The 27636-nt window shown below is 43.4% G+C and overlaps 2 protein-coding genes across 2 annotated transcripts; both read right to left on the reverse strand.

Moving 5' to 3' along the window:
• Positions 1-338: 338 nt before the first annotated feature.
• ripk4 (receptor-interacting serine-threonine kinase 4) lies at positions 339-12391 on the reverse strand. The gene is made up of 8 exons (XM_008428225.3): positions 11902-12391; positions 7804-8095; positions 7122-7270; positions 5775-5824; positions 4946-5104; positions 4662-4780; positions 2388-2631; positions 339-2295 (listed from the first exon to the last, which is right to left on the reverse strand). The coding sequence occupies exons 1-8, from the start codon at positions 12282-12284 to the stop codon at positions 1031-1033; spliced, it is 2661 nt and encodes an 886-aa protein (XP_008426447.1). The 5' UTR covers positions 12285-12391; the 3' UTR covers positions 339-1030.
• Positions 12392-14729: 2338 nt separating this feature from the next.
• prdm15 (PR domain containing 15) lies at positions 14730-27617 on the reverse strand. Its single transcript, XM_017308691.2, has 24 exons — positions 26604-27617; positions 25994-26033; positions 25814-25907; positions 24375-24528; positions 24147-24299; positions 23970-24072; positions 23004-23078; positions 22643-22816; positions 22097-22303; positions 21886-21980; positions 21722-21809; positions 21437-21604; positions 20418-20512; positions 20173-20304; positions 19935-20075; positions 19595-19758; positions 19433-19512; positions 18795-18914; positions 18573-18704; positions 18402-18485; positions 17324-17499; positions 16291-16371; positions 15937-16158; positions 14730-15711 (listed from the first exon to the last, which is right to left on the reverse strand). The coding sequence occupies exons 2-24, from the start codon at positions 26022-26024 to the stop codon at positions 15178-15180; spliced, it is 3303 nt and encodes a 1100-aa protein (XP_017164180.1). The 5' UTR covers positions 26025-26033; positions 26604-27617; the 3' UTR covers positions 14730-15177.
• Positions 27618-27636: the final 19 nt, after the last annotated feature.

The raw sequence follows: 27636 nt of genomic DNA on the forward strand, positions 1-27636 counted from the left end.
AACCTGTGTATGTAACAATAGTTTGTTGAAAAAACAAACAATTTCAGGCGTTTCTTGGCTACTAGGTCTGACTGGATTCTGTTTTGTAACACACTAAATATACTGGAGGTTCTTTTACAGAGTTTGTGGCTTGAATGCAATAGAAAAAGAATGAAAATACATCAGAGTCTGAAAGAAATAAAAAGATCTAATTTTCAGGATTTGACCAATCAAGTGTTCCATTCCACATTCTGGGCGACTGATTGGCACATCTTCCATTCTACAATCCTAATAAATCCAATATCTTATTCATTCCCATGTTTAATGACTATTAAAAATTAAAGCAGAGTTCATTGGAAAAGGGTCAAAGGCTTTTAATACATCACACCCTTGGTCTTTACAACCTGAGCTCCAAAACATCCATCTGAACAATCAGGTACAGTAGTACAGTCGGTGTTCCACAATCCTTACCTACATAGGGGCTTGGGTGCAGCGGTTCGCCATGTCAACAAAGAACATATCCCAATTTTAACAGCTCAAGATTCCTAATATTGTCTTCAAACATCGAGCTGCAGAACAGAGCCAATGTTACCATTGTTACCTGTTGGTAACAATGGAGATAACAATGGTAACATTACCTAAAGGCGGCTGTGCAGCGTTCCAAAAAGTCAATAAAAAAAAACATATTCCAATTTTAACAGCTTCCAGGTCAATGCATCATTCCCAAACAGTGAGGTGTAAATACAGTCAGTGTTATTGCTATCTACAGGCAGCAGTGCAGGCACTCAAAAAGTCAACAAAAAGGTATTCTACAGATTCAACACATGTTCATGTCTAGTGAATGTTGCTTCCCCAAAAACAGTCAAACAAAAAGGTTTATACATTCCATTTACAGTGTGCACACTACATTTAGCTTTTATAACAATTAGGAGATATCTACATTGGTCCAAGAAAGAGTTTCAAAAACAATACAAATGCCCTACCAATGTGTGAGGCAGCTGGTAAGTACGGAAGACAGTTCTGTACAAAGTTCACAGTGCGTTTGTTCCTGTTAGCATGGTGCTGAGGCACACTGTGGGCTGGGGGACTCTGGGCTGGGGGACTCTGGGCAGTCTTTGTCCTTGTGCTCCGTCAATTTGAGAATAACAATCTTCCTTTGGAGCTGCTTGACCTCCGCTGCAGGGGGTTCCTCAGCCACTGGCTGGACTGCGCTCTCTGTTAAGTCCTGGCAGACCTGCGGCGGCAGCAGCATGGTAATGACGTTCGAGTGTCCGCCCTGCACTGCTAGGTGCAGCGGGCTGAGTCCCTGCTGGTCCGACAGGCCACCGCCATCTGGACAGTGAAGGATCAGTTCTTTGAGAACTTCACTGTGCCCATTCTCTGCTGCCAAGTGACAGGGGATACGCTGAGCGCGGTCAGACACGTAGGGGTCGGCCCCCTCTGCAATCAGCATCTTGACTGTGGCCAGGTGGCCCCGCTGAGACGCTAGGTGGAGCGGTGTGAGTCCTTGGGCGTTTTGGATATTTACGTCTGTCTGGTGTTTGATGAGCAGGCGGGAGGTGCTGGTGTGACCCGTTTCTGCCGCCACGTGTAGTGCCGTGTTTAGCTCGGACGACGTTACGCGGACGTCCGCCCCCAGTTCGATCAGGATCCGCGCTACTCTGTACTGCCCCCTTTGGGATGCCAGATGCAGCGCCGTACGGCCATCTGTCGTCTGGCTGTCCACGTTCACGCCGGCCTGCTTGACCAGCAGCTTGACGATGCCCAGGTGCCCCTGCCAGGCGGCAAAATGAAGCGCCGTCCAGTTGTTCTTGCCCTTGACCTGAACATCGGCGTTGCGGCTCAGCAGCACCCGGATCACGTTCTCCTGACCGTGTTGGCATGCCACATGGGCCGGAGTGCGTCCCTGGCCGTCAGTCTCATTGATGGTCGCCCCGCGGTCCAGCAGCAGTCGCGTCATGGCCTCGTCTCCGTTCTGGGCTGCCCAGTGCAAGGGCGTGTATTGGTCCTCGTCTTTGGCGTTCACATTAGTCCTGCGCCGACCGAGCAGAAGTTCGGCCAGTGGCTTCTGGTGCTTTTCCGTGGCTAGATGGAGAGGCGTGGAACCGCGAACGTTCGGAAGGTTTGGATTGGCGTCATTCAGAAGGAGGAACTTGACGGCCTCCTCGTTACCCAAAGTGATGGCAAAGTGGAGGAGGCTGTCTCCTCCTTCCAGAGGAAGATCAACATCCTGAGGCTGGAGAATTTTCATTAGCTTAGCGATGTCTTTGGTCCTGATGGCATCACATAACTTCCGCTTCTGGACTTCAGCGGAATCTGGACAGTAGGAAAGAACAAAAACGGACTTTAGAAGACTGATTACTCATTTGGGGTACACCTCCACCTGTAGGTCTTTAATTATCTCTTACCAAATGTGGTTTCCTTTTCAAAGGACATGGACATGATGGAGTCCTGGGATGAGAAAGCTGAATCTGCGGAGGAGATGCCCGAGAGTCTCTTACAGGTGTTCTCTTTGCTGTGGATGCTGTCCTCCTTCACTCGATCAAAGCTCCTTGAGATCCCAGAATCCACCTGGTTCAGCAGCTCCGACAGACTGTAGTCTTTTTCCGGCAGCATGGCCGACTTTGGACGCACCGGTTTGCTGCCGTTACTCTGTGGAAAAATCATTCGGTTAGCGTCCAACCTTTGGACAAACAGTTCCCTGACATTCTGTACATGACATTACATTGACAGTCCAACATGCCGCTGGGACTCGTTTCATATTTCACTTTCAATGGCAGCTCAATGGAAAACCTGTGATTGTTTTCATTTTAAATGCAGCTGGAAACTTTAAACAACTTCCTTTTTGTTCTTACGGACAGTGCTGCCTATCGGCTTTCACCAAGCCGGAGCTGGATGTTTGCTTCTAGTCACGTACAGAATACCTGAACAGGCCGGAAACCACAGTGCAACACACACAGGTTGGTCAACATTCCTCTCCTGTGACGAAATGCTTGTTCTGGACCAGACATCTGACTTATAAAGCCATAACCTCATCTGATACACTGGAGAGAGATAAACTCCTTGGTTACACATTAATAAGCGAAGCAGCGTGCCGATTCAACGACAGCAAGAAGCTGCAGAGCATAAAAATGAGGTCTTCAGTGGCTGTTCAAAACATTCTGTTAAACTGTTATGGTCGGATCTTTAATAATTAAACATCTACATCTAATGATAACAAGAGAGTTCAGCTTGAGTTCATTTCAAACTCAGTATTCCAGCTTGTCACAGGCGGTGATTGGGTAATGGTTTGAAAAGTGCAATCTGCAGATCTCAGTAGCCAGAGGCTCCCATATCAGGTCAGAGAGTTTGAGACGTATTTATGTGCGAGGCCTTTTAACGGCTTCAATGTCAGGAGTTAAACTTTACAACCTCAAATAAAACCTAACAGACAGCCAGGGCAGAGAAGTTACATGTGGCAGGGCGGATCTCTTCATGCCTTTCTAATCAGCCTGGCTGGAGTCTTTCAAACCATCTGCACACTGAATAGATAATCCTGACTAAGACCTGATAATAATCTAGGCTATTACGCAAAAGCAGACAAATGCTTCTACTATGTTTTTTTTAAAGTGGGCTGTGAAAATACCTGTACGGGACGCATGTTTAACATAAGCATCTAGAGTAAAGTAATTAGGAGTCCTGTCATCTCTGCAGGAATTCTTACGGTGTTTGATTTATTTTCAGATCCACAGAATGCCACAACTCAAGTGGCTTAATGAGGACTGCAGCTTAAAGAAAACGTTCTATTGGACTGATGTTGGTTTTAGATTGTTCAACGAGAGGGAGAATGTGATTTAGGATTCTGATCCGATTCAGAAATTATTTGGCTAGACGACAAAATCAAGTGACTTTCCATTGATTATCTAATTGTTATTGGCAGATGACATATAACAAAGATCTGAGTCTTTTTTTTCTCCATTCATAAAATGCAATAAAGCAAAGAACTCTAAACATTTTTCATTTATAAAGCAGTCCTCTGTGATTTCTGTTATTTTTTGCAGTCAAAATCACTAATTTGATACTGCGACTTCAGAAATATTTGCAAGGAAATTTGCAATATTTTCTCCTCATTAACCCCCTTACAAAATCTACTTCTAGAAGAAAACAGATAAAAACGACAGCGAGCAGACAGATTGGACACACAAAAATGTTCATGCCTTTGAAGAACCTAAATAGTTGGACTTGTGTTACTCGCTACATCTTTCATAACTTGACATAAAGTAATTTTTGAGGCAGCACCTGTGGGTGGGAGTTAAACCAACGCTTTTGAAAAAAATCACAATAAACACAATATTCCATCATACTGAAAAAATGTGGGGATTTGTTAACTCTGCATGAATTTCTGGATGGACTGACAAAAGCATCAACCAACTTCTAGCAAAAACTGCAGCACATTTTTTCCACTTTATGCAAACATAGTATTTAGTTCAAAATGTAATTGGACGAAGTCAGAGCTGGCACGTTAGACCTTAAAAAGAAACGGATGTTGGTCTCGGCCAAGAAAAGCCTGATTGGTTGCTCAGCTTCCCTCGTTTTCATCCAACTTTTCGTCCCAATTAACAGCCTGAACTACCTCCATCATTATTTAATAAAGATAAGACCTGATCTCAAAATCAGTGTGTGTAATCCTGCCATGACTTTACCTGGTCACTGGCGACTGGGTTGGGGGACAAGGGTTCTGGTTCTGATGATGTTGATAACCTCGGGGTCCTGGGCTCATCTTGAGGTTTGGAGCAAAGCTCCTCAGCTTCAGATGTAATTTCTGAGAGAAGAAAGTAACGAATCAAACGTCATGTGCAGGTGAAATTGGATCAAAAAGAAAGGAAAAAGCATCCCATACTAGCAGACATGAGACAGTTTGTCTAATTGATGTTTTCTTTTAGAGCAAAGATAAAAATAAATAAATAAATAAAAAGTCCACACCAACCTTGAAAGGTGGGTCTGGCATTAGGGCTGTTGACCCAGCAGCGCTGCATGAGGCTCAGGAAACCGGCGCAGGTAGAAGGTCGACTTCTTGGCACCAAACCCAGATCTGGACGAACTCCTTTAACCACTTTCACCATGATCTGCAGGATGTTGTTTTCTCCTAAGGAGGAAAATGCCAGTTTAATTATTACCCATTCGGACATATTTCATCCTAAGACTACATCAGAGTACACCGTGTCCCTCTACCTACAAGAACAACCGGCGATGCGCAGCGTTATCACCATCTTTCTTAGCGCCCACACACCATGTGCTTGTTTCCCACGGCAGCCTAAATGGTCTGACCCAGTTCTATCCAGCGGTGGGAATCAGCCAAGTCAAATGATTCACAGAGAAGACGGCACAGCTTAAAGCAGCTATTGTAGCCATAAGGGGGCGGCACGGCAATCAACCTGGCAATTCCTCACTTTTTCTTTTTTTCTGGGTCAATATAGGCAGCGCCAACCCTGCCTAAAGTAGGTGCCAGTTGTTAAAAAAAAAAAAAAAACAAGGCTACACTATACGCCTGGGAAAACGAAAGAAAAAAATTCCAACCTTGCCCAGTCCACCTGCCTGCTGTGGAATTTCGACAGCAAACATGCTCAGGTACACACCTTGAATACTGTGGTCTGGAGGTTTGTTGGAAGTTTAAAAATAAAAGGGAGGCTTGATATTGAGATGGAAATAGCTGAAAAGTTGTCAAAGCAACCGGCGGTATTATTTCTCCCCAACACGCCTCATTTGTTTTTCTTCACAAAAACCGTTACTGCTTGTGTTTGTGCTGCAGGCCTTACCCTGGTAGGGTTTCTTCTGTGTGAGAATGCCCCAGATCACGATGGAGAAGCTGAAAGAGATAAAACATAAATAGAGAAAGAGGTGTGATTTTCCTAGAAAACATTAAACTGCACATAAAGTGGTATTTAATCTAAAGCTATAGAAGTCCAAGGTGACTGTTCCAGTGATATCAATGCGCATGTTCGTTCTCCAGCAGCACATTTTGTTACTTTTACTACTTTTTCTACTCAGAATGCCACATAACACCAAACAGAAAGTATTTCTGATGCAGAAACTTTCAGTGTTTCCTGACAAAATCACGGCAAAGACTGCTAAATCGCCGCTTGTCCTGTAGTCCGGGGTTGTCCATTGCAGGTCTTGAAGGACCCGGTGTCCTGCTGGGGTTAAATGTCTCCTTGCTCCTACACAGCTGATGTAAACGGCTCTACAGAGCCATGCTAACGAACCGTTCTGTTGACTGTGCTGTGTTGAATCAGGGTATCTAAAACATGCAGGTTACTGGTCCTTGAGGGTTTGATCACTGTCACCTTCCAAAAGGAGGGGAAGCAGCAAAACATTGCTGACGAGGTCGGGTATTCAGAGTGCTGTATCCAAGCATACTGTTACAAAATTGAGTGGAAGGAAAAAGAACGGCCATGTGAAATAAACACAGAACGGCCTAATGAAATAAACACCACTTAAGAGTTTGACAAAGTGTGTGTATATGTATAATATATATATGGAGATGAATCTGCATATTAGATAGCTGAGGAATGCTGTTTGATGAGGTTTTGTTGTATGCTAGTAACTGGGCCAGACTTTAGAAAGGACTTAAAGGGGCAGTAGCCCAGGGCTCTGATGTATTGGGGTGGGGTGCACAGATTTTATTTTTTTACTTTTATAAATACATGTTTTGCAGACATGATACTTTACATGGAGTGGTAGGCTCATGTCAGGTGATATGGGATTTTATGACTACACAATACAAATTTTTTTGGGGGGAACAACATGGAGCAACTGGCCAGGGCACATATTAAACTCACCATCATCAGTTGGTGTCAAAAGTTCCTGCATAATTATATATAGTTTTACCTATTAATGCGCTGAAATTTTCATTAGCAAACTATTTTTTCTCTAGTGGATAGGGCACCAAAATGAATTCCAGCCCAGGGGCCAAAATCAAATTAAATCCGGCCCTGGCTATTAAGTATAGCATGAAATGACAAATTGGTTTGAATTACTTCCCGATTTACGATTCTAAATTAATCTACCACACTTGATTGACAACGGTACTGGATGAGAAATCTGAACAGGAACACCTGCATTTACAATCAACAAACTGCGTGTCAAGTTCTGAGGAAACCAACCTGTAGACGTCGTGCTTCGTGTCCGACACTCTGTCCTTTTCTATGATTCTTTCTGGCGGCAGGTAGGCTATGGTGCCGCAGAAGCCCTCTCTGCTGATGTCATCAGTCTGGGCCAGGCCGTTCCACCGGGCCAGGCCAAAGTCAGATATCTGAAAGGAGATCAGAGCCTGAGTTCAATCGCATCGCCAGCGTCGGATTTCTCGTGAAATGCCATCGCAGCGATGACTAACTTTGCCCGTCGAGTGTGACAGGCAGCTAAGCTTTTATTATGTGCACTGAATGGTATGATGAGGGCAACACGGCCATGTCCCAACCTGCCGGAGAGGAGAGGCCCTGTATATTTGCGCGGAGGAGTGCACGCCCAAGCACACACACGCGCACACACTCTCAGAGAGGGAGATTTAATGGAAGCTAAATTAATCCTGTTGGAACAGGCCCGGCTGAGGTGTTTACATCCAGGTATTAAACTCTAGAAGTGACGGTTCCCACCCATTTACAAGCTGCACGGCTGAACTGCCTAGAGGTTGCAGAGAAAAACCTCAGAAACACCTGTCAGATGAGGGGAGACATTCTCGTGTTTTATTTGAATCTTTTGCGATGTTTCCATGAAGCCATTCCTTCGCTTTTGGTGCCGAAATGCGAGAAACAAGGAACGAGATGTTTGCAAAGCAGCGCTCCGTACCTTGACGTGGTAGTGGCCGTCCAGCAGGATGTTGGCGGGCTTCAGGTCCAGGTGGAGAAGCGGCGGGTTCATGCAGTGTAGGAAGTTCATGCCCACCGCCGTCTCGTGGATGATGCGGAAGCGAAGTTCCCAGGGCAGCGGCTCGTTGGCCAGCAAGTTCTCCAGGGAGCCGGTCTCCATGTACTCCATGACCAGGCCCTGAGGGTCGTTGCAGATCCCGTATACAGGCAGGATGTACCTGAATTTGGCTGCCTCCATCTTCTTCGCCTCCTCGAGGAGCTCAGAGCGATCCCTTAGTTAAGAGAAAAGAGTTGACTTTTAGATTGCAAAACAGTTACGCCAGATTTCCCAGTATAACTCAGTCCAGTTTGATGTATAAAGCAGTTTTAAGCTACAATAAAAACACTAGATAAAAGCCAATATAATTATTACACTGCAGAAAAACAGACAAGACCTGCCATAAAATGAAAAGCTTAAAAACAACCAAAAAAATCTAAATTAGCATCTCAGGTACCATCAAAGGTAGCGGTGCACTGATGGCAGTTTGCTGGACGATCACTGATCTTTAAAAAGTCTGCCTTGCCGATTCAGATTTTTGACGACACCTGATTTTTTTTTCTGAAATGGTGCAAACAATGTTGCTAAGTTGGCAACAGTGACCTAATGAGCGGGTCTGCCAGACAGAAGCAGAGGTAAAAAAGATCAGTGGATAAGACTGGCTTCACATGTAAATATCGTCTGATTGAAAAGTGTCCTAAAATGAAGGAAATCAGAGCTATTTATCAGGGCTATTAATCAAACGCCAATTCAATGTAATCAGAACAGAAAAGGCCTTTCTAAAAGTGCAAAGGAGCTGCAGAGATGCCGTCCCGCATAGTAATGAGAAGCAGTTGATCAGGTGACTTAAGACAACAGAAGGGTGTATTATCATGCAGCGACTCAGAAAGAAAGGACAGGGCAAGACAAGGTAGGTGGCAACAAAGAAACGTTAAAATAAGTTCTAAAATGTATGGGAGTGTCAGGAAGCGCAGCACAAACAAGACAAATGTGCTCACATTATGCTACTTAACGGACTCGCAGCACATGTTTCATCCATCTGTAGCACAGCAATAGCGAATCCCCTAACCCCTAACATAAAGTGCCTTAGAGTAATCTCGCTGTGTTATGATGAACACGTGGACTGCTGTCTCAAAGTGCAACACAACACGCTTCCTCAGCGCGGGGCCAGGCAGGAACGAATAAAAAGCAAAATGAAGGGGGCCCAACACAGCGCCCTGTGGGACCCCACACAAAACAGGAACAGTGAAGAACAGTTTGTCGGAAAGTTTGCTCAGTGAAGCTCAATCAAACTGCAGGTGAAATTTCTGCAAGTCATCCTGGTTTTGTTCCTCATTTCTAGTTGAACACTTTTTATCCAACGTTCCCTCTTATTAAACATTAACCTGCTTTCGTTCTGACCTGAATGTCGGCACACGTCGTTGCTCGGTTCTAGAATAAGCTAAATGCCAAGGAGCACTTTTATGGATGTCTGTACTTCACTTATTTGTCCTAAATTAAAGTGAACAGCACTCTTTAAATCTCATAATGGCCCTTTCAAAGCCTGGAGAACATTCCAGTTTTCACATAGTCCAGAGGGGGTTGAACAACAGCTCACGCTCTGCAGCTTTATCAGCTCACTGACCCTGCTGCAATATCTCAAACACAACTGTGCAGGTCGTGCGTGACCTCGGTTCACTTATCTCAGGGGCAGGCCGTTAGCCTGCTAATGATCAAAGTAGGATAAATCCCACTCACTACGCCGCCGCTCACTCGGTTTAAACTGTGAAATGTGGTGAGCCGGACTGGGAATCCTGCTTCTCAAACGTGATCAAAATGAAATCAGATGAGTGCAAAAACACAGGAAAGAGAACTTCATCCCTCCTGGAAAGGCGTGGAGGGAGGAAAACACAACAAAATCTAACATTAGATGGAAAACTGGGTAAGAACTTGTTTGGTTAATGCTTCATCTAATTCAAGTAACTCATCCGGATCAAACAATGTCCCTGCTTTAACAGAGGGAGGCCTGGACAGACCGGTTCCGCCGCTTCTTATATTGTCTGTGCCACACAGTGGCAGCCAGCGAAGCAGCCAGACAAAGGTGGCTTTCAGAACCTGCTGCTGGATGTCATGTGTGGGTCAGTGCGCAGGCTGAAGACAGATGACTGTTTATGTACCTTAGCAGATGTTGATGGAGGAGATAACATCTTTGGCTTCAGGTAGAGGAGAAGCAGCATGAATGAGAAGGGAGCCGACAGTCAAAAGGTTCAGAATGTTTTCGTGACATCCGTCAGTCTCAAGCGGTTGATTTCACCACCATTATTAAACACAACAGGCTGGGGTTTAAAGAGCCACCAGAGGGTCTGTCATATAAAACAAATCAGATTCATCTCTTCGTTTTTCTTAGTTATCTCCTTCCCACTGTTCTCACATTGACGTTGACAAAAATATTAACACATTTTCTGACTTTTAATCTCTTCAAAGCCATTTTTTTCCCCTGCAATTCGTTTAATTTCTTAGAACATTTCCTCCACACAAAGAGCCTTACATGCCAAATGGATCTTTTTGCAGAGGTGACATTCTGATCAGTTTCTTTTTTGTTGTGCAATTACAACAAAAAGTTGTCCAAAACAGATTTCCTGATAGAGTTACAATCAACACTTAAAATTCTAATCACAATAAACATTCACTCATCTAATGCAATTTCCACTACATGGTGAAATGTCTTCACCAGGCAGACTACACATTATTATAAACAGTCCGTGCTTTTCTCGACTCAGCGTTCCAGTTTTCAGTCATTTAAATTTGTCTTACTATATAAAATATTAATGTTCACTACAAAGCTGTGGCAGATATTTTTTTAAAGTGAGTCTCTCAATAAGGAACCTGCAAAATCCAGAAACTGGAACAGAGGAAGAGAGGAAATAATAAGGAAAGGAGACATATAAATGAGAGGAGAAAGAAGGTAGAGCACCAGAAAGAAGGAAGTATTACAAAATAGGTAAAGAAAGATAGGAGGAGGGAAGGAAACAAGGGCAGAAGGAAGTAGGGAAGGAAGGAAATAATGAAAAAAAATTAAGGAAGAAATAAGCGATTGAATAAAGTGTAGAACTATTGATGTTTTTCCATGTTCTTATTTCCTTACTCTCCACTTGTCCAGATATACAGAAATCAAATTCCATACATTTCCAGAATTTTTCCATTAAAAAAAACATTTTAAATGAAAAAAATGGCACAAAAATCTTAGAAAGGACACAGATTTCTCGTTTTATTTAAAAAGAGCAAATAGGAATAAAAAAAATTACGATTAAGTAAGAGTTGTTTTTTTTTTAAATATACAAATATTATGTAATCTATGTCAACAACAAAATGTCCAGGAGGGTTAGTGGAAGGGATCTGGTGGTTTAAAGAGCAACTAGTAACAAAACCAGCAGCAAAAGAAGCTTCCGCTCACAGGCTCTGTGACGGAACAAGCTCTAATAAGGACTTGCAGGAACCTGAACTTACAGCAGCATGGCACAAACACCTGGAAGAGAGAAAAAAAAAAGAGTGGAAAAGGCCTCAACTGCCTTCAGGAGAGACAGACGTGCAAATGTCAGACTACTCTAGATGTTTGCGCAATCTCCAGGAGTGCCTGTGGGAAAGAAGACCCCTCCGCTACTCCCACACATCGACTTCAATGGGCCGCTCCCCGGGGTCAGAGCGTGATAACATCTCTGACTGGAGGCAGGAAACATTTGGGAGCTCGGGGTTGTAGCTTTGAATGACCTGGAGACGTGGAGCTCGTTCTGTGAATACACAAGGATGTCGTGACTCCACACGACTCATCTGTGTTGAAATACCCTGTTCCAGGCACTCTGCGCCCAGACTGTAAGCCACTGAGTCACCCGCCTCTACCTGTTCTGGACGTAAAACGGGAGGTGAGAGGTGTGAGCCGTGGGTCAGGTCTGTGAATGCGGCTCTTTGACAGACAAAAGCAGAAGCCAGACACACCTCGGCTCTGCTGGAGGAGAGCTGAATTCCTTTAAGCCTGAGCCAAGAAGTTTTTTTTTTATTACTCACTTTTCATCCAGATGAAGGCAGGGAGGACACTTGATGGCCAGCCATGTTTTCCACTTCACATGCCGCACTTTGTATACCTGCCCAAATCCACCTGAGCCTATCTTCTCCCAGTTGCCAAACTCGGAGGAGTCAAACGTCTTTAGCAGCCCCATGTCCTCGTGAGGGGAGTCCGGGACGTCCATATCCATGTCGAGGGACCCGCCAACCGGGGGAGGATAATTCCTGTATTCCTTCGTCTCCAAGATAGAAAGAGTAGCAGCACACACAAACACTAACCTGAACAGCCTGTGAGCTCTTCCTTGTTTTTTGCCCCAGTCTACTGCCAGGCAAGACTCCTCCCACTTCCCCAGGTATGGGGGCTGGGCTAGCTGCTGTGACATCATCCGGATGTTGAAACATGGAAAAGTTCACAAAGGAAAAGTGACAGCCAGCAAGGCACCTCGGTGCCGATTGTTTTCAAGGCACCCCGAAGGTCTTGGTTTTCTCACATATCTGCCCTGGAACAAACAACAAGCAAAAAAGACTGGGTCATATTAGAAAGTACACCTTGTTCCCACCAAACCCAATCACTCACCTGACACCCCAGTAAGGTAAATGTCACAGTGGGAGACAGACAGTGGCTCAAAAATGTGCAAATTTTGTTGTCCCTACATGTAAAGTAAGTGAAATTAAATTACCTGAAAAAAGTTTAAAGCAGAAAGGAATCCACTTTTTTTTATTTCAGGTATGGATATGTATTCACACCGCGTGGCATGTCGATGTAAATAGAAAAACTTCAAAGTATTTTATTTGGAGTCTATGTGAGAAAACATGCACATATTGAATAAATCCCAAGAGAAACATAAATCCTAATAAATACTGCAAAGCCCAGCAACGAGAACTTTTACAAGACAGTCCTGGAAGAAAACCTGTTAGAGGCTGCAGCGACCCGAACCATAGAGGAAATTAATGTGCTAGAACAGCCCAGTCTAAGTCCAGAACTAAGTCTAATTGAGAAACTGGGGCAAAACTTGAAAATGTATGTTTTCGAATGTTGCTTTTGTCTTTGCAGGTTCAATGGAACCTGACTGAGCTTAAGTTAGATAACAAATAAGAACCTGCAAAAATCCTGCAAAGCTGGTTGAGACATACCCTAAGGACTTGCACCTAGTTGGAACAAAATGGGGGCTCTACAAAATACTGATTTGCAGAAAACGGAAATGAAAAGCAAAAAGCATGTTTCTCTTACAATTCTGGACTACCTCGTTATTGTCCATTGCATAAAGCCCCAATAAAAGACAGTACAGTTTATGGTTTTATTGTGACGAAATGTGCAAAAGGTTCAAGGGGGTAGATTTCCCCAACCCAACTGAAAACTGGTCGATGTTTCTTTACAGGCACCTACATCTCACTCAGCTGTATCAAAGCAAAAATGCTTGTGTTTCTTAATCTAATCATACTAATCCACTTAACAGAAAGTATTAAAAAGTCTCTACATGCATGAATGTCTGCAGCTTGTTTTTTTTCACCACCTGGATTCAAGGAAGACATGATGTCACCTCCTCGAATAATGAAAAAACTGGAAGGACCAGATCAAAGGAATAAACATGTCATCAGTAAGGCTGTGGGGGCAAATTATTCTGTCAGAGCTTCATTCCGAGATGAATGCTGCTGGTGAGGTGAGCAGTGTTCACTCCCCGGAGGCTATGGCCCTGGAGGCCTTTACCAGCAGCAGGAGGCAGTTCAAAGGTGAAAGTCAAAACTGTTAATCAAGCCATTCTACAAAATGCAAACGTATTCTTGGCCGACAGCTTCACACCCCTTGAATTTACAATTAAAAAAGAGCTTTTGTTGGTATTTAATATAAACCGGTTTCTTTAATTGATTTCATCAACTTGAATAAAAACGAAAGAAATCACCGCATCTTTCTTTACCAAGGCGAAAACTCAAGCTTCTTAACGTAAATAGTGTTACGGGAATGTTCCAGCACGTGTGTAATTTCATGCTAGTCTTTGTCGCCATCTAGCGGTCAAATATTAAATTAGATTGTACATGTTAGCTTAGGGTAACATTTAAAAAGCTTACCTTTTTCTGAAGAAACACATGAATTCGTCTTCGTTTTTCAAAAACAATTGTAACAGGAAAAATATATTTAAAAAATATTCAAGGAATGTAGTTCTAAAACATCGTGTTGTAGGGGAAAACCTAATGGGGTATAACAAGCTAATGGGGTTCCACGGTAAATAAGTTAGTTCTGCGCATGCTCAATGAGCTTTACTCATAAAAAATTTTCTGAAGGTATAACCAAGTTTTGGTAATAGTGCACTAGTCTACATGTGGCAACAATGCACCGTCTTCCATATCTAAAATAAAGAGTACGGTGTTAAGATGGAAATCTTCAATAAAAACATTCAGACCTGGACTAAATGTCCAGACACTTGGTGGGAAAATGAGTTGTCAGCTTGGGAAATTTAAGTCCAATTTATTTTCTATTAGTGAAAAGAAAACACCAAGCTTTAAACAATTAACTGTTCCAAATGCCGGTTCCTTAAAGGTAGAATATCTAAGTTGTTCAATAAAAAGCTGAAGATCAATAGGGATGTCAGTATTTGAAGGGGTCTTGCTAACAAAATCATCATCATAACCTTTGTATTGACCTATTTTGTTTTTAAACTACAGTTCATGTATGCCCATATTTTCACATTTATCTTATAGTACATACCAATAACTGGTGGGTTGCTTTTGAATTTGTGCTTTATGAATTTGCAAAGTCAAGCACCAACTGCAAAGTTGTAATGCAGTGGTATTGAATTCTGTGGTGGAAAACACACACAAACGCGCAGAAAAACTGAAAAAAATGACTTTTTTTATTTTACATATAAACAAAAACTACAGTTTACATGAATCAAAAAAATATTTCATCAGCGAACTTTAACATAAAGTTCTCCCTTTGAAAAGTCCCTTTTACAATGCAGATTCATCTGAATAAGAGGCATGCTTTGAAAGGCTGGAAAAGGCAAGCGGATGTCTGAGAAATATTGCTTTGGTTTCAACTACAGGTGGTATGTCACTGGGTTTTGGGTTAACATACCATTTCTTTCATGCTTTATTTCGTCAATAGCAGCCACTTAATTCTGTCAAAAAAAAAAAAAAAAGGAAAACAAGTCTGTACACTTCATCTAGTTTCAGAGGCATCAGAGGGAAATCAGTCTGATAAAAAAAAAAAAAGAAAAAAAAAAAGGAAGAAATGCTATGTAACAATGTCTAAGTGAGGTGACCTGCACCTCCAGTAAGTACTCAATAGCCGAACATCTGCTGGGCGGAGTTGCTCTGCTGCTGCTGTTGTTGGGTGGCTGTCGGGTTGCTCTGGGCTGGATCTGGACCCCGACTCTGGGTCTCCTGAGGTTCTCCATGACTCCCATCCATGTGGGTGACCTGGCTGCCCTCGGCAGCTGGAACAGGCCTCCAAGCCAGAGTTGGCGCCTCCAGCTGGTGGCTAATCGGGTTGACCAGAGTGGTGAGGTTGATGAAGTGGGCCACGGACTGGGGTGCTGCACCGTTGGTAGGACCCACCGTCTCTGGGACAAGTTCAGACGGTCTATTGTGGAGCATGGCGGAGCCGCTGACGGTGTCGAAGGTGACGGTGAGGATGGAGTTGTCTAACGTGAGGGGCCGATCGGTGGCGGTCAGGTGGCCCACGGCTACCGGCTGCAGACTGGTGAACTGGGCTTGGGAGTGGCTGGTGATTGGTGTGACGGTGATGTTGGTCAGTCCGACCGAGCTGCTAGGGGAGGGGGCTGACGGAGCGTTGGGATCAGTCAGGACCACAACCTGGAACACCAGAGGTCAGATTTATTGACAAGCTAATTTACTGGTGACATCACAGAGAGGAAAGTCACTCCAGTTTTCCTTCTGACGAATATTCAACCAATAATATACAGTAGCTACGATATTGTTGCATCCATTTCTTCTTAAGGAAAACCCATCGTCTCCTCCCTTCTTCTAAAAATGACAACCTCTTAAAGCGGTGTCTCTTGAGAAAACTTGGCATCTAACCTGCTGGATGCTCTGCACAGCAGAGCTCGTCTCCGTCTCCTCGCCAACAATGACGGTGTTGAATTCGGGCATGGCCGAGTGCCTCGGCTCAGTGAAATCGCCGTAGTCGTCAGACTCGGAGAGCTCCGGTTCCACTAGGACTCTCTGCTTCTTCTTGGGGTGCCGGTTAGGTCGGACAGGCTTCTCATGGGACATGCCGTCTTTCTCCAAGGACAGGGTGGGCTGTCAGACCAGACCGTTCACAAAAGCACAGCAGCAACAGACCAAGTCAGATTTGTTTTTCTGTGTCCAACCAGAGTCCCCCTATGTTCTGAGTCATAATATCTCCATGCCAATCCTCAAGGGTAAACAAACCTGCACAATACTGATGGAGGAATTAGTAACTGTTGAGTTTTCTTGAAAATCATCAAACTCATCAAGTCTCATTGGCGCCACCTGCAGGCAAAAAAAAGGGGAGTCTCGGTGTGAGGCGGAATAAAAAAAAATTACACAAGACTAGCACTACTTTAATTTTACTCAAATAAAACTACAAAATAGTAACTAAAAAAAACTACTAAAGTAAAAGTGAGAAAATATTTGGTAAAAAATACTACAAAACAAAAGTCCTTGGTTTGAGATCATAACATGATTTAATTAGGGCTGAAAAGATTAATCAGACTAATTAGTTAGTAATCGATTAATCGTTAACTGGAGTATAAAACTAAAAATAAAAAGGCAGTTTTCTGAAGGAACAACACCCCTACAGCAGTAATTAAGCTACAACTGTAGAAAAATATATACATTTTGCATTTAAGATAAAAACTTCTTTGTCTGTAGATCTGTGGTTCAGATTCTGTAAAAACTAAAAAGTCTAATACTAATAACTACCCAGTTATCAATCCAAAAAATAATCAACATCTCAGCTCTACAGTGTATTGATGGTAAGTCCAGAAGAAAGGGCTGAACTTTTCACATGTTAATATCAGAGGTATTGTTTTAGCTGCACATGCATCCTTTGCTTCAAATGATCAAACATACACTGAAGGAATGCGGTTATTGCATTTTAGGCAATAAAATCTTAATTTTCTTATTTAAATAAGACATTTAATTATTTGTTTATTTTAATATTAAAATTGTGTAAAAAAAAGGCTTATGTGGTTACATGAAAACTCTTCAGACTGTGTCAGTCGCCAAGAAACCTGATAGAATAATCGCTTAGACATATCCGTTAGCTACAGCCCTAGATTTAATTATTAAAAATTATATATATATAAATAAAAGTATGGTGTAGTAAAACTACTCCCAAAAGTACTTTTTGCTTCCCAAAAAAGCTACTCCAGTAAATCCAAGTAGTTGCTACCCACCTCTGGTCATATAATCATCCCCCTGGGGGCTCGTCCAGGCTTACCTCGGGGTGTTTGCGGCGCAGATGGCGGTTCATGGAGGCACGGGTCGACACCTTAGTCCCACACAGGTGACACGACTGGGCTTCCACCTTTTCATGGGTCAGGTGGATGTGCTTCTGCAGCATGTACTCCGTCAGGTACTTCTTGTCGCAATGTTCACACTTCCACGTCTTACCCACTGCAGCAACAATGAATGGTCAGTTCAGGACGCTGTTGATCCCTCTGTAAAATGCTGGCTACATAAAGTGTACAATACTAAACTATTTTAATTAATGGTACATTTTAAAGATGCATCAATCAATATTTCATTTTATAACAATGTAGGAAGTCTCAAAATAACACACAGTAATAAAAGCTCTTCACCTTTCTTGTTTTTGTTGTACAGATATTATTTGTTAATTTTCTTCTTTTTTTTACGTTTTTACCAGAAAATAAATGCTTTCTTCTCAAATTTTTGTGGCTTTGAGGGTGCATTCACCCATTTAGTCCACTTTAACCAAACTCTAGTTTGTTTGGTTAGAAAATCTGCTTCATTTGGGGAGGTGTGAATCCGGAATCGAAATCTGACGCGGACCAAAAAAATGCGAACTCTTGGTGCTCTACAAACCTAGACCTTGGTTTGATTAAAACGAACTCTGCTTATGAGAATGCCAAGTGGTCTGGAGACTGCTCCAAAAGCAGGAAGTGGATTATAGCGCAAGGCATTGTGGGTCAAAAGTACCAAAACAAATGTGTGTCTAGTGCAAGTGAAAGAAATGGATGACAATGTTTTGCCAAAGACAAAATAGAAATCCTACAAATGCTAAAATCTAAAGAAGGAAATTGCGCTCAGTGTCTTCAGAGGTTTTTGTGCCGATTCCTTCAGTGGTTCTTGGTGCAGCGCCACCACAGGCGAAGAGGGGAACAGGTTTCTCGAAGGGTTTGCCTCTTTTGACACAGTACAGTGTGAAAATGAACCACAGCTGCTGAAAACGTAACAAATGTTGCAATTTTGCTCCCCAACAGAACCAAGTCTACCAGACTATCAGGAGTGAAAACGCCTTCAATGCGAAACAAACTCCTGTCTCATGAGAGACCGACCTGTGTGGATTAGCTTGTGCGTCTCCAGGGTTGTCCTCTCGCTGAACGTCTTCCCACACAGTTCACACATAAAGTCCTTAACACCTGTAACCAAGTTGGTATGGAGATAAATCAACAATAGTACGAACGTTTTAGCTACATGGAAAAGTTCACAGAAACATCCCAAACCACCTGTGTGCCTCTTGAAGTGCTTCAGCATGTTGACTTTTTGGGCAAACTTGCGGTTGCATTCTTTACACTCATACTCTTTGATGCCTTTGTGAAGCTTCATGTGGTGCCTCAGAGCATGCTTGGTTTTCATGCCTGCAAAGGGAGACATTGCCAATATATGATTATAATCTGAGAGAGATCTAGCTTCAACTTAGTAAAAAAAATGAGGGGTGTGATGCAAACCTTTCCCACACTCTGCACACAGATAGTCCCGGTTGTCATCGTGAACCCTGAGGTGCTCCTTCAGCATGTCCTTCCTCGCAAATGATTTGCCACATTTCTCACAGCAGTGGCTCTTTACCCCTGGATCATGACATAGGAGCAAAGACCTTAAAGAAATGTTCTGGCATTCAAATAAACAGGAGAAGAAAATAATTTGATTTATTCCCCCAACTCTTTCCAGAAGGTAATCTTGAACGAATCAACAAATATCAATTAAAGAATATCTTAATGATCGGAATCATTCAGACAGTAATACCGACACAACTGCCTCAACTAAAAATCGGATCTTTTTGTGGTAATTGAACACACCACACAAAAGCACGATTAGCTAAAAACAACCCTCTTCAGAGGGGGAGCCGTAAACTAAAGGAAAACAGACTCAGTTAGCAATTTTCTTCTGCAACCAAAAAACAAAACAAAAACAGCTAGCCGACTTATGAAATCAATTCCCGTCTGCCTTAGAGAACTAGCGATAACTGAGCAAAGCAGGCTGTTAGCACATAGGAGTAACATGCACAGAGCATATTGTGTCCAACATAAAAGCGACTTTAAAGTTATTCCGTTTTAAGATCCCATAGAGTTCCCAGCGCGCTGCTCACCAGTGTGGATAATCTTGTGTCTTTCCAGGTTGCCGATGCTGTTGAAGATTCGACCGCACATTTCACACGGATGGATGTACCTGGAGGACAGAGCCAGCTGGACATTAACTCATCTTTCACACGACTTGCACTAGATAGCAGAGGCGCTCCCTGCTGGCTTACTTCTGCACTGCAGGGTCGGGCAGCTGCTCTCTGTGGATGACCAGGTGAGCGTTGTACGTGGCCTTCAGAGCAAAGTGACGGTTGCAGATCGCACAGCTGTGACCTTTCTCCTTGTGCTGCTCCATGATGTGCTTCAGGTAGTCTCTGCCCTTTGCAAACGACAACTAGGCACACGGAAGCAGATGACTTGGGTCACCGTACTGATGATCCCTGGGAAACGGCCTGCTGTCCGGTTTGTATTAAAGTCTGACAGCTAGCTACAGGGCTACATATATTTCACCTCATGGAACCGTTTCTCATCCGCTATTTTTTTTCTCTTTAAATCAAAAATTAAGCTTACTTGACATTTCTTGCAGTTGTATTTGTGGTGATCGGGATCATCATCCTCATCTTCTTCATCCGTTTCATCGCTGTCATCTGGCGAGATGCCGATCTTCTTGATGAAGTCTTCTCTCTCTTGCTCATCCATTAAAGCAATGTCCTGGAACCAAAACAACTCCATCAAGTCATTATTATTTTCTTTCACATATGTCTTTCCTGATGTTGAAGATGCAGATCGGATCAAGTCTCAGGGTCACCTTGAAATGCACGTGGATGTGGTCCCGCAGGACGTCCACGCGGAAGAATTTCCGGCCACAGATCTCGCAGGTGTATTTCTTGTCTCCATGAGTCAACAGGTGTTTGTTCATATTGCTCCTGCAAGAAAACACCTGCGCACACAGGCAGGTATGTGTGTGACGAATACGGCATCTGAGAGCACTTCTACTGCACGTCTACTTCCAACCAGGTGTGAGACGGGCTGCCGGCAGAGACAAAGCCTTACCTTCCCACAGATGGGGCAGGGAGACGGTTCCTTCCTGTACTTGGTCCCTTCCTCTCCGTTCGCCTCCAGCTCTTCTTTCTTCATCTGTTTTGCGCCTGTTTACAAGTACGATACGTTGAAGACGATGAGGGTGGCTCAGCTCTGCATGTCCAGAGCATGACATTTTTTGCTCTCTCTTCTTTGCAAAGCAGCTCAGGCCAAGTCAGGATGGTTTCAGAGCATTTAGTCGAGAAGAAGATCAAGGTTTTTAATCGTGTCTTCTCATTTATATGTTTAGCAGTCCCTCCATCACGTTGTGACTTTGTGTCTGAAGCATAATTTTACTCATCGTTCGCAAATTGTCCTGCAATTTTCACCAGTAATCGCAACTTTTCCAGAAGTCTGAACCAACCACATAAGGTGGACCGCATTTCTTTCTTTTCAGACCAATCAGGCAGCTTGTCTGAATTTTGACCAATCCTTTCTAATTCCCCTTCCAATTTTACTTCCTGTTTCACAACATCTCTTGAACGTTGAACCTGCAAGATGAAACAGTAACATTTGCGGGGTTTTTTTGTGCCAAAAACATTTTGAGATGTTCTGTAGGATTTGTTTCTACTATGTTCACGTTAAAGCGAGTTGCATCTTGACAACTCCTCAAGAAGTAGATTTTTTTAATGTATTAAGATTGCTACTTTGAGAAGATACTTGAAAAAGTTATTTGGACTTTAAACATCAACTATGTGAAAAAACAAATTTTTTTTTTAGGATGATTAGGATGAAAAAAAATTTTTTTTTTTCTTCATGTTATTGCAAAAGTAAAATGTACAAAAAAAGTACAACTCTGATCGCAAAGTTTTGAAAAAAGTGCCACAAAATGGGTAATTGTAGGCCGCAACAAATCACAAGAAAACATGCCAACATCTTGCGGAGGCCAGTTTAGGGTCGTTGTCCAGTCGGAGGAAGAACCTCCACCACAAACTAAACCCGTTTGCAGCCGCTCTCCCAGGTTTTCCCGCTCTGCGGCTGCAGCGACTCACCCGCGCTGTGCCTCCTGTGGTGCTCCTGCATCACGTCTTTGCGGTAGAACATTTTGTTGCAGATCTCGCAGGAGTAGAGCTTCTCGCCGTGCTTCTTCTTGTGCTTGGAGAGGTTGCTGTTGGTGGAGAAGAACCGCGAGCAGATGTCGCACTGGAACGTCTTGTCATCTGGGGGACGTGAGAGACAAGGGACGAAATGAAACGAAAGAACAAAAGAAGATGACACAAAAGCGGGACACAAAAGCGGCTTGGGAACGTCTTAGGAGAAGAGCAGAGAAACGGCACCTGTGCGGCAGTTGTGGAACTTCAAGGCGTTTTCCAGACGAAACGATTTCTCGCATGTGTTGCACTTGTATTTGTAGTCTTGGTCAGGCTGCAGAGAAACACAAAGACATCAACCGGCGGGAGAACGTAAAAAGCCGGGGGCGACAGTCTGGAGTGTCGCTCACCATGTTCTTGCTGTGCTTGTAGGAAATGTGCTGCTTCAGACTCTCCTTACGGCTGAATAACTTGTCACATTCGTCGCACTTGAACAGCTTATCACCTGAGACGGGGCACAGAGGGATCCTGTGATGTCACACACTGCACAGCCACTTTTGCTCGATCCACTCCGGTTCGCTTTGTCGCACGCTGCGGTAAAAGACGACACCTGGCTCTTACCGTGAGACCGGATGTGTCTGTTCAGGTTGCTGCTGTTCTGGAAGATTTTACTGCAGAGGGAGCAGCGATAAACCCGCTTGTGCTCTCTGGCTTTGTGCCTCCTTTGGACCGCCACGCCGTCGCAGGACGTGAGCAGGCCGCCGCTCTCTGACGCCGCAGCCGCCTCCGAGGCCACCAGCTGCAGGCCTCCCAGCATGGGCTTTACGTCTGCACACATCAGGAACACACACACACACACGCACTGATGAGTCAATCTAAGGAGATCCGCTTTTGGGCTAGAGAGATTTAGCTGCAATATTTTGCAGGGGTGCACCTATTTATTATCGTGCACCAATTTAGTCACATTTGGGAGGTTTGTGATCAGCCGATGTTTACGTGAGAAACTGATTTTCTCCATCTCTGCCATCCAAGTTAGTTTGTCTGAAACTAATAAAATTTTTAGGGTCAAGAAATCTAAATCCTAGTATCTGCTAATTTGTCTACGACCGATCCAAAAAGCCAGATGTTTGGTGTAATCCCTAAAAGCCTGACTATTCTCTTTCTTACCTTTGGTCCTGCTTGTGAAGGGGCCCGCTCCAGGCCTGCGTCCCCTGGCTCTCCTCCCGCGGCCCAGCCCTCTTTTACGGCAAACCTGGGCCGTGTGGGGTTTCCCTTCCTCAACACCAGGGGCAACCAAGGACTGCACTGAGGCAACCTCACTGCTGAGATCCAGGGTTATACCTGGAGTCAATGAAAAGGAAATGAATGGGTTGGAGCACGGAAACATGTCTGGATCCCAATCCTGTTGAGAACAAATACTGAGGACAGAAAGCAGAAAGCTAAGAGAAAACACCGCAAACTTGAAATTTAAAGCTGCCATTTACAGATTTGTGAGAATTCAGGTGATTGATGCTTCAAGCGGTTTTACCTGCATTGTCGTCTTCAGCCGTGTGAAGCAAGTGGGCGTCTGATATCTTTATTTTAGCAGAGGACAACGCGACATCTGTTCAGGAAGAAAGAGCAGAAGGCACATTGTTTCAACACTGGCTCACCAGAATCTGTGCTGTAAGGCCTTTGTGATGGACAGTAATTGTGATTGCCGATTTCCCAAAGTTAGGAAAACTGAGGTTGATTTATGAGGCAGAGCGACAAAAGTAGAGCGTGGTTGTGAAGAGAAAAAGGATGTAAATCTTGTTTCAGTTTTTTTGTCACTAAAAGTCTAAAACATATGGAAAGTGTTTGCATTGGAAATTAAAATGAAGTCAATATTTTCCGTTTGCATGATTGCTTTTCTGATGTCTATCTCGCTCTCTTTCTACCAAAATAGAAAGAGATCTATAGAAAGAGATCAACGCAATCTGGTGCGTTGGTCTGGACTAGCCCCTTGTTTTGTTGAAGGAAAGTTTTGTTTAAAGAGACTTTGGTGTCCATCATATTTGTCGTTTAGGTTGTTTTATTTCTGATATTTAAATTCCCTTTCAGTTCCAGTGTTAAATGTCCCTTAGAAATTAAAGTTCATTGATCTTTGACAGGGTGTACTTTCACCTGAGACCTTAAAATGGTCTCAAAACAACAATATTATTATTTATCGCGATAACTTCTGGGACAATTTATCGTCCAGGAAAATTTATCGTGACAAGCCTTGTATTCTGCCCTCTTCCCTCCGTGGTGGTGGTAGTTGATAGGAGCAGGTTGGAAGATGGATGGAGTTTGTATTGCAACTCAAGAATTAGAGTGGCCCAGTCAAAGACCAGACCGAAATGCAACCAAGAATTTGTTGCAAGATTTGAAAATTGTTCTTCACAGACGCCGATAGTAAATCATGTGCTACTTTCTTTTAATCTGTCTCATGAAATCCATCTAAAACACGCGAAGGTTTGTGGTTTCCGGTTACCTGGTGGAGGCAGCGGTGGCGGCAGCTTCAGCATCAGTTTCTCCATCTTCTTGGCGTAGAAGGCGCCATACCAGACTCTCAGCTCCGTTCCTGGGAGCAGGTCCTGGTAAACAGCAGAAGCACATGTAGGAAGAGCGCAACCCTCGGATAGCGTGAGGGCACGACCGGGCAGGGTACCTGAGAGGTGTTGAAGTAAACGTCGTCGTCCTGCTGGTAAGCGGTCAGGTTCTGGTGCTTGTGGTCGGCGGCAGGTCGCACCAGCATCATCCAGTTGCAGTCGTCCTCGCTGCTGCAGTCGAAGCACACCACGGTGCCGTCCTTCTGGAAGATCTGCCCAACAGACGACGAAGCATAAACGCAGGGCTCGAATCGTGTTCCAAGTCATGAGGGTTTATCTGGTGGCACCTTCAGAGGGAATACTCCTTCGTTCTCCAGAATGGGCACTCTCTTCGCTTCAAAGGGTCCAAAGCGGGTCCGCTTGACCAGTCGACGCAGGACGAACACCCCCTCCTCTCTGTTACCCACCTCTCTGATCTCCAAGCTGTTAGGGAGAGATGATCTGACGCAGGACAGAGAGAGGGAGTTCGTTTAAAAAAACATTAGCAAAATTCAGCAGGATTTCAGGAGCTACACACTAACAATACCGGCATTAGTGGGTATTGTTAGCAATAGCTAAACAGGGGATGTAATGGGGTTGAATTTGCATTTATTTTGTTGGTTTGCAATTTTAGACAGGAGTTTGGAGTTCAAATTTGTTAAAAATTGGACATTTTTAAGAAATGAGCAGAAAACAAAGTCAGAATTCATTATTCCATATTAAGAGACTAAGAAAAAAATATGCATCCATATTATGCAGCTACTATGTGCAGCAGTGTCCTGGAGAAGTCATTTTTACCATGTAGTTTCAACATAGTTTTTATTTTATTACAGCTGTGCCACCAAATAACACAATACAATTCTAAGTCCACATCATCCCGCCCTTATTTCCAATGCAAACAACTGCAGGCCTAAATTCCTCCACAATGACGCAAAAACTTCTTGCCAGTTATTAAAGTCACCTGATGGTAGATGTTGCTGCATCGATCTGTTATTAGGTTTTGGGGGTGACTAGATTTTTTTTATCTTTATAAAGAAAATAATAATTTGAAAACAACTTCTTGTATTTACTCAGGGTACATTTGTTTTATATTAGGGCTGGGCAATAAATCAATAATCTATATCTCGATAGACACATCATCAATACCAATAGAAATTGCACAATGCACGTTCAATAATTTCACTGAACTCTGATCCAGAACCGCACAGCATTCTGGGGAATGTAGGCAGAAGAAACACTTTAGCCTCTTCTTCTCACAGCCAGCGAAAGCAGGTTTGGTGAAAATTCAACTAACTTACTCACTCTTTGGTTACCTAGCAACAACCTGCTGAGTAACTTGTAGCAGCTTCAGGTTTTATCACCATGCCTCATAACTGCTTATTAAAAAAAAATCATGGCGTGAAGTGAAGGAAGGAAATTAGAACAACAGCTCGAGATTAAATTCTGGATAAAAGAGGCAGCATTAAGATATCTACAACAAATCATCATCGATATCGACTGATATGAAACACAAATATCGTGATACGTTTCTCCGCCATATCGCCCAGCCCTATTTTTATATAAAAATTTGTTTGATCTGAAGCATTGCCACAAAAAACCCGGAAAAAATAGAAATCGGTGCTTCTAATGTTATAACTTTAATAACTATTATCTCAGTAGCATTAGGCATAAGTGTTGCTTTCATGAGAGAGACTCTGACAAACCATCCAAATCCAGCTTGGACGGTGTTCCCGAGTTGCCAACTCACCGAGCTCGACTGAGGACGAAGGAGTCCTGCACGGTAACCAGGGGTCCCAGTTCCGGACACTCCGAGTCATGGTACTGACCACAGTCCTCGCACCCTGTGGAAGGGATCACACCTGTCAACACAGCCTGCTCCCACGCTGTCAAGAGTCAGAAAGACAGTGACGGGTGGATTCATACTCACAGATGAACTCATCTGGGGTCTGCTCAGCCATTATGTCAGCCTGCACAGAGAGGAGACGGATTTTTATTCTGTGTTTGGCCATGAAACAAGGAGGAAGCCGACAACATTCAGCTCATATGAACACAACTACTTGTAGGAGTGAGTGTTTAAAAGAACCGAACCTGCATAAGTATTTGATGGTACTGTTCGGCTGTACCTGAACACATCAGCCCCTCTGTCAGATAACAATGTGTTTGAAAGCACTAACTGCGTTTTTTATTTTAATGTTTGTGAGTCAGTCACTCGGAGGCTGCTTTTTTTTCCCCCCATCTAAGAAATCCGTAAGAGTTGGGATCCAGGATTTGAGTGGTTCCCAAACTCTAGCCGGGTTTTAACTCCGATCTGAGCGGCTTCTCTTCTCTACAATGTAACAAAGAACAGTCGGCATGGCGGCTGGATCGGAGACGCAAACCCCCAAACCGGAGTCGGTGCTGTTCAGCGCCGGGGTGACAGCCGTGGGAGCGGCGCAGAGAAGCCCCGAGCGACCCGGACACACCGGCTGCACCTGTGCTGGCAGACTGCGTCGCCATTTTGATGGAAACGCGAGTAAATTAGTGAGGAAACACGTTACCTTTTCTGCAAAACAGCCTTCATTTAGCGAGTCCTGACTCCGGGTTCCAATCCGCTCCAGAAACGGCGCAGGACCGGAAGCGAAGCCGAGCCCATTGCATTTTGGGAGCTGTAGGCTGAGAACAGTAGTTATAGCTCAAACCTGAAAACAAGAAAAGACCTTAATTACAACAATTTATTATTCAAGAGCTGTTTTACTTTAATATTACTGTTTGAAAACACTGCTACATTTGTTTGTTTTACATAATATCATGCTTTTATGATGAAATTTGTTTTACATAAATTTCGAAGTATATTAGCTTATTTAAAAGCTAATATGCGCCGTCTTGCAAAGGTATTCATACTGCTTTAACTTTTTTATTTTGTCATATTAGAAACGTAAATATATTTAAGTTGTCTGTTTTATCCAAAGAAAAAATATAATTCTTAATTATGAAGTGAAAGTGAAAGAAAACTTAAATGAAAATTGTATGAAATGGCTTTCCGATCCCGTTACTATCAAACCCTTTTGTAAATTTCAGTTTAACCCAAAACTGTAGGATGTAAATTACGAATAAACGCCCTGAAAACACCACCGGGATACCTGGAGGTGGCAGCATTATGCTGAATGGAGACAGTAGGATACATGAAGCTTGTCAAGAAGATGAATGTAGCTAAATTAAGGGCAATTTGGAAACAAAACGCTGTACAAACCGCTAAAGGCTTGAAGCTAAGGTGGTTTGCAGTTAAAAAAAGAAGCGGGTAGCAACTTGAGTCTGTTTAAATCTAGTAGAGACCAAAGAGAACTTTGAGATGTCAAAGTATTACGTCTCTAAATACTGAGCTGAATACAAATGCACACCCTATTGTTTACATTTTGAATCCATAAATAACTAATTACAGCATTTAAAAAGTTTAAGGGAGTATTTCAAGAAACTTGTACTTTGAGAAATGATCAGCAAAAACAACTCAGAGCTGTGGTCTGAACTGGAACGAAAGTAGACAAAGTCAAAGTATGTCTAAACTTCAGCTGCTGGTTCCTGTAATAACTACTT

Source organism: Poecilia reticulata, chromosome 14 (genome assembly GCF_904066995.2).
Source record: "Poecilia reticulata chromosome 14, P_reticulata-male-v2, whole genome shotgun sequence".
Classification (NCBI taxonomy): domain Eukaryota; kingdom Metazoa; phylum Chordata; class Actinopteri; order Cyprinodontiformes; family Poeciliidae; genus Poecilia; species Poecilia reticulata.

Coding starts and splice junctions, on each gene's coding strand:
- prdm15 (XM_017308691.2), bottom strand. CDS start 26,024: ATGGCTGAGCAGACCCCAGATGAGTTCATCT. Junction 24,300..24,374: donor AAGGAGTATTCCCTCTGAAG/GTGCCACCAGAT, acceptor TCTGTTGGGCAG/ATCTTCCAGAAGGACGGCAC. Junction 21,981..22,096: donor CAGACACATCCGGTCTCACG/GTAAGAGCCAGG, acceptor GCCCCGTCTCAG/GTGATAAGCTGTTCAAGTGC.
- ripk4 (XM_008428225.3), bottom strand. CDS start 12,284: ATGATGTCACAGCAGCTAGCCCAGCCCCCATACCTGGGGAAGTGGGAG. Junction 5,105..5,774: donor ACAGAAGAAACCCTACCAGG/GTAAGGCCTGCA, acceptor TTTCCTCCTTAG/GAGAAAACAACATCCTGCAG. Junction 2,632..4,661: donor ACCCAGTCGCCAGTGACCAG/GTAAAGTCATGG, acceptor ATTTTTCCACAG/AGTAACGGCAGCAAACCGGT.